General features: G+C 53.4%; 2 protein-coding genes across 2 annotated transcripts in view; one reads left to right on the plus strand and one right to left on the minus strand.

Moving 5' to 3' along the window:
* ETH_00018480 (DnaK family protein, putative) overlaps nt 1-984 on the minus strand; it is a gene marked incomplete at both ends in the record, with an annotated part of 3,962 nt that extends 2,978 nt beyond the window's left edge. The window contains one exon of the mRNA XM_013377734.1: nt 314-984. Coding sequence (XP_013233188.1) covers nt 314-984 — 671 coding nt within the window. The remainder of the gene's footprint in view (nt 1-313) is intronic.
* Nucleotides 985-7,462: 6,478 nt separating this feature from the next.
* Nucleotides 7,463-8,940, plus strand: part of ETH_00018485 (uncharacterized protein) — a gene marked incomplete at both ends in the record, with an annotated part of 6,726 nt that continues 5,248 nt past the window's right edge. The window contains one exon of the mRNA XM_013377735.1: nt 7,463-8,854. Coding sequence (XP_013233189.1) covers nt 7,463-8,854 — 1,392 coding nt within the window. The remainder of the gene's footprint in view (nt 8,855-8,940) is intronic.

The following is an 8,940-nucleotide window of genomic DNA, read 5'->3' on the forward strand; positions in this document are numbered from 1 at the left end:
TGCTGCTGCTGCTGCTGCTGCTGCTGTTGCTGCTGCTGCTGCTGCTCAGTCCTTTGCTGCTGCTGTGCCTGTGGCGGCACACAAACTCTGACAGCTTCCCGGGTGTCGATACACCTGGCTGCTGCCTGCATCTGGGAATTTTGGGATCAAAATTAATTAATTAATTAATTAATTATATATTTAATTATTTAATAATTAATTGTTTTCAATTGAAAACAATTCCGCTGCTTCGCCAGCTCAAGGTTTCCCGGCCCTCTGCGTTGGCTGGCCTGCAGCCTTCTCGTCTTTTGCTGCTGCAGCAGCAGCACCGAACCACGGGAACCACCCCATGGACTTCTGCTGCTGCTGCTCTGCTCCCACCTGCTTCTTTGCTGCTTCCTGCTGCTGCTGCTTCCGGTCCATTTCCAGCAGCCTGCGGCGCACTTTCTCGGGGTCGGGGCGGGGCTTGCGGGGCTGGCCCCTTCTCTCTGCTGCTGCTGCTGCCGCTGCTGCTTTGTCTTTTGCTGCTGCTGCAGCTTCTGCTGCTTCCTCCCCCTGCCCCCTCCTCTTCACCGAATTCAGCCGCAGCAGCAAATAAAGCCCCAGCAGCAACATTGCGGACTGCATGAAGTAGCGCTGCAGCGCCGTGCGGCCGCGGGCAGAAGCAATTGCTGCAGCAACAGGATCTGCTGCCGGTGCTGCTGCTGCACCTGCGGGGTCTGCTTCGGGCTGCCCCATGAGGGGTCCCTCGAGGGACACGGGGGCGCCTGCAGCAGCAGCAGCAGCAGCAGCGTCGCCCCTCATGAACAGGGGGGGCACGTTGCTGCCAGTCACCACCACTGTGCGCTCTTGCTGCACTGCAGCAGCGCTGCCTGCTGCTCCCAGGAAGTCCCGGCCTGCTGCTGCTGCTGCCGTTGCTGCTGCTGCTGCTGCAACAGCCAGCAGCCGCAGCGCCAGAGCTGCGGTGTATCCGCAGCTCCTTGAACTAATCCCATAGCCTCGCATCCCGATTCAGGTGTATAGGCAGCTCCCCAGCTGCAGCAAAAAGAGGAAAAAACAGTTTAAAAAGAAGAACGCCACCGACGGGCCGCGGCTCGGCTCTCCCGCTGCTGCTGCTGCTGCTGCTGCTGCTGCAGTGAGCGGCAAAGAATGGAGGAGGCAGGGGCTGCGAGCGGCCAAGTACACTTAAAACCCTCAAATGAGGAAAAGGATTTAAACAAAGATTCTAAACAGCTGCTTTTTTCATGTTAGCGGCTCCAGCAGAGGGCCTTGGCCTTACTGAGGAGCAGCAGCTGCACAGCTGCTGCTGCTGCTGCTGCTGGTACTGCTGCTGGTGTCACTGCGCCGAGAGCGCTCACCGCGGAGCTGCGCGCCTCTGCCGCCAAACCCTTTTTCTTCCTTTTTCTTTTTAAATCTTCTAATTAAATTTCAATAAATGAAAAAATTTCAAAGAAATAAAACGCGAAACAGTAGCAGCAGCAGCGCAGCAGCAGCAGACCCCACACTGCTCGGCCGCTTGCGGTGCGCTGCGTGTGGCGGCCCTCTCTTCTCTTGTCTTAGCTGAGCAGCCAATAAAAGTTGAAGCAGCACTATGCAGCAGCAGCAGATCATCTGCAGCAAGCCTTGGTGGCCAGAAGCGCTGCTGCTGCTGCTCCGCTCTGCTGCAGCACGAGCTGCTGCCACTTCACCCTAGTGGACTTTGTTAGGGGGCCCTTTTGCTGCACTAGGGTTTTAGTCTAGGCCCCAAAAGCTGCAGCAGCAAAGCCCAGGTGCAAACCCCGCAGGGGCCCGAGGCCCTGCAACGGCAGCAGCAGCAGTCCTGCTGCTGCTGCTGCTGCAGCAGCAGCAGCCCAAAGCTGCTGCCGCGCAGCGGCAGCAGCCCCCATGGGGCAGCCGGAAAGTGGCCGCAGGTGCTGCTGCTTCTGCGGGCGACGCAGCCTTAGCTGCCTCGAGCTGCTGCTGAACTTTGCTGCTGCGCATGCAGCTGCTACGCATACAGCTGGTGCGCATGCAAGGCCAAAAGCCCCGAAAGCTCCACAGCTGCGGGCTGCTGCTGCAGCAGGGGGCCCTGCTGCATGCAACGTTTTACTGTTTGGACTGGCCCCAGTGGGCGCCCTTAGGGGAAGTTTGGGGATTTGTTTGTGGCATTTAAAACGAAAACCGTCGGAGCAAATTTAATTCTTTTTCCCCAATTTTGCTGCTAAAGCTGCTGCATCAAATCAAAAACCATTTAAAATGCACTTCACGAAAAAGAAGAAAATGTGGAGAAATCCTGCAGCCTTTGCTGAAACTCCCCTGCAGGCCTTTGCCGGGGGTCTTCAAAAAAGAATCTTCAGAAGGCCTCAAATAGATTTATTTCAAATTTCATTTTTCTTTTTTCAAAAAAACTGAAAAGGTTAATTCTTCAGCTCAGCTTCAGTGCGAAGTGCTTCTGCCTCCAGTTGAGCCCAGTAGTTAATGTGTCTGCCAAATGTTTTTTTCAGTATTTTTAATTCAAAAAGAAGAAACTTTCTGCAAAGAAAAGAATGAATAATTATTTTTAAAACAATGCAGTGGAGAAAAGGAGAAAATGAGTGGCGGAGGCAGACGCGCAGTGTTTGTGTTCCAATTTACGTCTTTTTTTTCTCAGTTTTCTCTTTTTTGTTTTTCTCCCCTTTGATATACATCTTTTTCTTTTATCTCGTTTGCCAATTTCTTCCTTTATTAATCCAATTACCGGTTTATTTCTTTTCCTTTTGCAGCAATTATTTTTCCCTTTTCTTTGTTTTCAATTTATTTCTTTGTTCACTCATTTCCTGCCTCCCCGGAGCCTCTGAGACTCCCACTGGCCGGCGCTGTTTTTACTGGACCTTTTAGTCCAAATGGCCTTTTTTTGTTTTTTTTCAAATTTACACTTTTGCCTTTTTGAAAAAGAAAGGGGGCCCCCAGGGCCCCTGAGCCGTAGCTGGTGGGATTGGGGGGCACTTAGCTCTCGAATCCTTTTGCAATTAACATTTGGTTTATTTTAATTTGATTTCTAATTTACTTAATACCTTATATCACTCTCTAGTTCCAATGAATAAAATTCTGCAAAAAGCAGAAGAACCCCTTTGAGACGGGCAGCAGCTAAGAACAAGAAAGGTAAAAAGGACAACTGCAGCAGCAGAAAAAGCAAGAGAGTATCTTTAGTTGCATGCATCTTCTGCAGCACTTGCTGCTGCCCCCCACAAGAATGCGAACTGCTGTGGCCCCGCAGCAGCGCAGCATTCCTCGTAGCTGCCTTTTGGGGCCCCCTCGAAATAAGGGCTCAAATGCATGCAGCCATTTTTGCTGCATCAAGGGGGCCCCCAGCCTGCTGCTGGCAGCAACTGCAGCAGGCTGCGGGCGCTCTTTCTGCTGCCTGCTGCTCTCCCAAAACCCCCATTTGTGTTTTAGAGTCGAAGACAGATTTTGCTGCACTGCGGAAAGCCCTTGAAGGAATTTTGCTTCCCTTGCTGCTGCGCTTTCTGTGGAAATGCTGATGCAGCGAAATGAACTTAAAGTAATTTTGCGGTTTTTGTCTCTTCGGATCTCATTCTAGAACTGCACCTGGGCCCGTCTAGAACTGCTGCTTAAAGGCGCCATTTATTTATCTAAAATGTTTAAATGTCTTTTTCTTTGGCCTCCAACTTCAAAGAAGTCCATTTGTTCTCTCCTGGATGCAGCGCAGCATCTCTGGCCAGCTCCAGCAAATCCCACTTATCGCCCGAGGACGAAGTCCCTTTGCTTTTCATTTTTTTACTTTTCTCAAATGCAACTTTCTAATTGAATTTTCATTTCATTCAACTCTGAGAGACTGAAGGCCATTTCTGGCAGCCCCCAAAGGTTGCGCAGCCCCGCTGGGCCCTTTGCCTCCAGCTGGGCTGCAGAAGATAAGGAGACAGTTTCTGAGATAAGAGACTGCGAGGAGACAGACACTGGAGAGACGGAGACAATTTTCCGAGACAAGAGACAGTGAGGAGACAGAGACAATTTTCTGAGATGAGAGACAGTGAGGAGACCAAGACAATTTTCTGAGATAAGGGACAAGGAAGAGACAGAGATAGTTTTCTGAGATAAGAGACAGTGAGGAGACACGGACAATTTTCTGAGTTAAGAGACAGTGAGGAGACAGAGACAATTTTCTGAGATAAGAGACATCGAAGAGACAGAGACAGTTTTTGCGATAAGAGAGAGTGAGGAGACAGAGACAGTTTTTATGAGAGAAGAGATATTGAGGAGACAGAGACAGTTTTTTGGGGAAAGAGGGGAGACAGTGAAGAGACGGAGACAGTTTTCTGGAGAGAAGAGAGGCGGTGAAGAGACAGAGACAGCTTTCTCTTTAGAGACACTAGGAAGACAGAGGCAGCCTCTGGGAATTAGAGACAGTGAAGAGACAGAGACAGTTCTCATGAGAGAAGAGACACTCAGGAGGCAGGCGGATACTGGGGATAAGAGAGACAGCCCCAAAAGGAAAACTTTGATCTTTTTGAAAACTTGAAAGCTGTTAACGCCCCCAAACCCTAATTTGGGGTTTTTGACCCCGGCTGTGGGGAGAGAAAAGGCAAAATTTGTTTCCTCCTTGAAAACACTCAAAGTTCGAAACTTCGAAAACTTTCCCAAATCACTTCACGCGAGCGAGCGAGCGAGCGAGCGAGCGAGTGAGCGAGCGAGCGAGCGAGTGAGTGAGTGAGCGAGCGAGCGAGAAAACCACCGGCCTTCTGTCCCCGCGATTACCCCACTAGAGGCTGCAAACGACAGTTAGTGCATGCGCTGCAGCTGCTGGACTTTCCGCAAAGAGAAAAAGAAAATCCTTTTTCATTTCTGGATCTCGGAGTTCCCAGTTCAAAGTGCAAGTGCTTCTGAGTTTTCTAGAAAGCCTAGATAGTCTTGAGTTTCCAAAAAGGCACTTTTGAGTCCTTAAAACATGATTTTTCAAAGAAACCTGCAAAGCAAGACCAAGCCAAGTGCTCTTGTCCTTATTTGTCCATTTGCTTCTCCAGCAAGACAAGAGCAGCAGCGGGGCCCCGCTGAATGAATTGGCTCCCGTTGTAAAGCTTTAAAGTTTTAAAATGTTTTTTAAAAGAAGTGAAGACCCCACTGTATTGGCTGTGGCACAAGAAGACTATTAAATGCTTTCTGAGGCTCATTTAGAAATAAGATTCTTCAGATTTGCACAAGACCTTTCAAAATTATTAAATTAATTTTATTAAACGAAATGTCTTTTGTCGGTGTAGTCTTTCTTCTTCCTTCAAATCAGAAAAGAACGGAAAACCACTTTCAGCCAACTTTGGCAAGTTGCAGCAACAAAATGGCAGCAAAAAAAATATCAAAAAGTTTCTTTTCTTTTTTATATTCTTTATCTTTTAGATTCTTAATTCTTTAAGACTTCCTTTTATTCCAAACAATCCAAAATGAATAAAAGTGACTTCACACTCAGGCACATGCAAGCCAGCAGCAGTAAGGAGGCAAATGGAGAAATTTGCTGCTGCTGCCTGAAGCTGCATTTTGCTGCTGGGCCCCAGCTGGGGGCCCCGGGGTTTAGCCTGGAGCAGCAGGAACTTATAAGTTTCAAAATTTAAAAAGCTTTCTTTTGCTTTTCTGGAAAATAGTCATTAGAGACAAAAAGAAATTAATGCTGGCCAAGAGCTGCTCCTCCTGCAGGGCCTCCCTGATAGCAGTAGCAAGATCCTCTTGCTGCAGAACCTGCTGCTGTTATAGGGGACCCCTGCTGCTGCTATGGAGGCCCCTGGGGCTCGCGGGGGACCGCTGGGGCCCCCGGGGGCCCCTGGGGGCCTTTGGGGGCCCCCCGGAAACCCAGCCAGACTGCCAGTCACGGGCAGCAGCCGCCCTTGCTGCTGCTGCAGCCTTCTACCCCATATTTTGGGTCTAAAATTTAAGTGCCCACTCGATCAGCTTCCACTGTAGCTGCTGCTGCTGTTGCTGCTGCTGCTGCTGTTGCGGGAAACAGCAACTAGGGCTCTGCTGCAGAGCTGCGGCTAGAGCCCACGACTTGGGCTGAGAGGTGTCTCCTTTGCTGCGTGTGGGGCCAGTTGCCACGCCCGCTGCACGTTTCAGTGGTCCTCAATAGCAGCAGCAGCAGCAGCAGCAGCAGCAAAAGCAGCAGCAAAGGCAGCAGCAGCGGCAGCAGCAGCAGCAACAGCAGCAGCATACAACTGTCCTTTCCTCCTATAGCTGTTTCAGCTAAATGTTCAGAGCTTGGTGCCCTCAGCAGTGGAAGAGACAGTAAGTGACCTCGTAGTCCCTTCAGCTGCATCGCTGGCGAAAGGTTGCTGCTGCTGCTGCTGCTGCTGCTCCTGCTGCTGCAGAAGCAGCAGCAACTGCAGCAGCAACTGCAAAAACAATTGCGCTAGCACCTGCAGCAACTGGTATAGCAGCAGCGGCAACTGTTACAGCAGCGGATGATCCTGTTGCTGTCGCTGGTTCTGGAAGGGACCAGCAGCAGCAGCAGCAGCAGCAGCAGCAAAACCGCCACCCAGTGTGGGGTGTCCCGCGAGGGGCACAGAGACAGGAAGTCCGAAGAAGCGCAACAAAGGGCAAGTGGTGCAGCAGCAGCTGCAGCAGCAGCAGCAACAGCTGCAGCAGCAACAACAGCAGCAGCAGCAAGAGACGCAGTAGACCCGTGAGGCCCCACCATCAAGGGGCGATTCTGTAACAACACCCTGGTGGTGTTGCTGCTGCGCTGCTAAACCCTAAACCACAAGCCCTAAATGCTATTACTTAAACTCTAAACCCTAAACCCTAAACCCTAGCAAGAAGTCGTTTAATGCAGCTGCAGCAGCGACGACGAGGGGCCTCCCCAGAGAACAGCAGCAGCAGCCTTCGCTGCTGCTGCTGCTGCCTGCTGCAGTTGCTGTCTTTGTTGTGTCTCCTGTCTGTTTGTTAAATTGGTAATGCATTTGCGTGTAGGGTTTTTTGCTGCTTGTCCTATTCGCGTTGCTGCAGCAGCTGCTCTTCTGCTGTTGCTGCTCTTCCCCGGCGCCTCCGTCTTGCTGCTGCCGCCCGCTGGGTGCTGCAGCAGCAGCAGCAGCAAGAACGGCAGCAGCAAGTGCCTCTTTTTGTCTCTTTTTCTCTTTAATTGCTGCTGGACATACACCAGGGCCCCCCTGCTGCAGCAGCGAACCGGCACCACTGCCAACTCGGGGGGCCCTGCGGCAGCAGCAGAAGCAGCAGCAGCAGCAACAACCACCTCACTTGGACAACAGGACACCTTGCTCACCAGATAAAAGCAGCTGTAAGCGGCGCCGGTGGCAGCAACAACTAGGGCAACAGCAGCAGCAGCAGCAGCAGGAGTGCCAGCAGCAGCAGCAGCACGAGAGCACGTTCTTGGGAGTAACGGCGCTGCGATTTCCCCCCCCAATGTTGCCTCTCCTAACCTGCAGCAGCAGCAGCAGCACCACCGCCACATCCACCTTGAGGAGGAGCAGCAGCAGCAGCAACAATAGCAGCAGCAGCAGCAGCAGGGATGCCGTCTGAGTGCCACGGCGGCCCTTCGGGGTCCCCTTCTGCCTGCGGCGCTGCTGCTGCAGCAGCAGCAGGAGAAAGCGAAGAGGAGCTTTTCTGGCAGCAAAAAGACACGCAGTACTTTTCCAAGGTACACCCGCAGCTGCTGCAGCTGCTGCAGCAGCACCAGCAGCAAAGCAGTCAGTTCATTGAGTTCGCCGTGCCTCTGCTGACAGAAAGAAGCAAACGCTACCAGCAGCAGCAGCGGCTGCTGCAGCAGCAGCAGCAACTGTTGCAGCAGCAGCAGGCGCAGCAGCAGGGGCAGGGGGAGCAGCAGCAACAGCAAGTGCTGCAGCAGCAGCAGCTGCTGCAGCAAGCGGCAGTGCAAACAGTGTCGCTGCTGCTGTCTTCTGAAGACATTTCAGCAGCAGTAGGAGACAGCGCACTTCCGAAGACGGAGGAGGACGAGGAGCAGCAGCTGCTGCAGCAGCTGGAGAAGCTGCAGCAAGAGCTGCAGCAGGAGCAGCAAAAGCATCAGAAGGAGCAGCAGCTGCGGCAGCAACAGCAGCAGCAGCAGCAAGCCCGCGCATCTTGCAGCACTGCGTATGCCCATGGGGCGGAGAAGCGAGAGTACACTGGTCCTCCCGCTGATGCTGCCAGCAGCAGCAGCAGCAGCAGCAGCGACGGGCCCGAAGTTGGCGCAGCAGCAGCTGCTGAGCAGCTGCCGCGCCGCGCTGCGTCGTCTCCGCGCTGCCAGCAGCAGCAGCAGCAGCTGGGAGCTGCTGCAGGGGCGGACTCAAGTCCCCGGAGAAGCTGCAGGCCCGGCAGCAGCGGGCCCGCCGCCCCCAGCAGCAGCAGCAGCAGCAGCAGCAGCAGCAGCAGCAGCTTGGTGTGCGCGGAGTCGAGCGTGTTCTCGTGGCTGCCTGTGTCGCGCAGCCCGAGCCTGCAGCAGCTGCTGCACCACCAGCAGCTGCTGCTGCATGCGCCTTACCAAACAAGAGACACGGGAATTGCTTATAGGGAAAAGGAGACAGCAGCAAACTCTTTAATTGATTTAATTGTCAAGAAAAAGCCAGCAGCAACTCAGCGGCTGCAGCGGCGGCACGCGGGCGGCGGCCGCAGCTGCAGCAGCAGCAGCAGCGCCGCGCAGCAGCGCGCCAGCAGCAGCAACGCCAAACCCGACCCCGCAACAGCAGCAGCAGCAGCAGCAGCAGCAGAAGATGACGCTGCATGCGAAGCTGTCTTCGACCCTCTTGTTAACAAAAAGTGGCAGGGGCAGCTGCTGCCTCAGGTGTACGTACACCCCCCCCCAGACGGCGCCGTGCTCTCGCTGCTGCTGCCTCCAGCTGTCACTGCAGCAGACTTTCCTGCTGCTCTCAACGACTGCAGCAGCGTGGACGAGCTCCTGGCTCTTGTAGCTGCTGCTGCGCAGCAGCAGCAGCAGCCCCAGCAGCCTCCACCCTCCCCCGACGCTCCCGCTGCTGCTGCTGCTGCTGCTGC

Source organism: Eimeria tenella, genomic scaffold (assembly GCF_000499545.2).
Source record: "Eimeria tenella Houghton genomic scaffold, Eth_scaff61, whole genome shotgun sequence".
Classification (NCBI taxonomy): Eukaryota; Apicomplexa; class Conoidasida; order Eucoccidiorida; family Eimeriidae; genus Eimeria; species Eimeria tenella.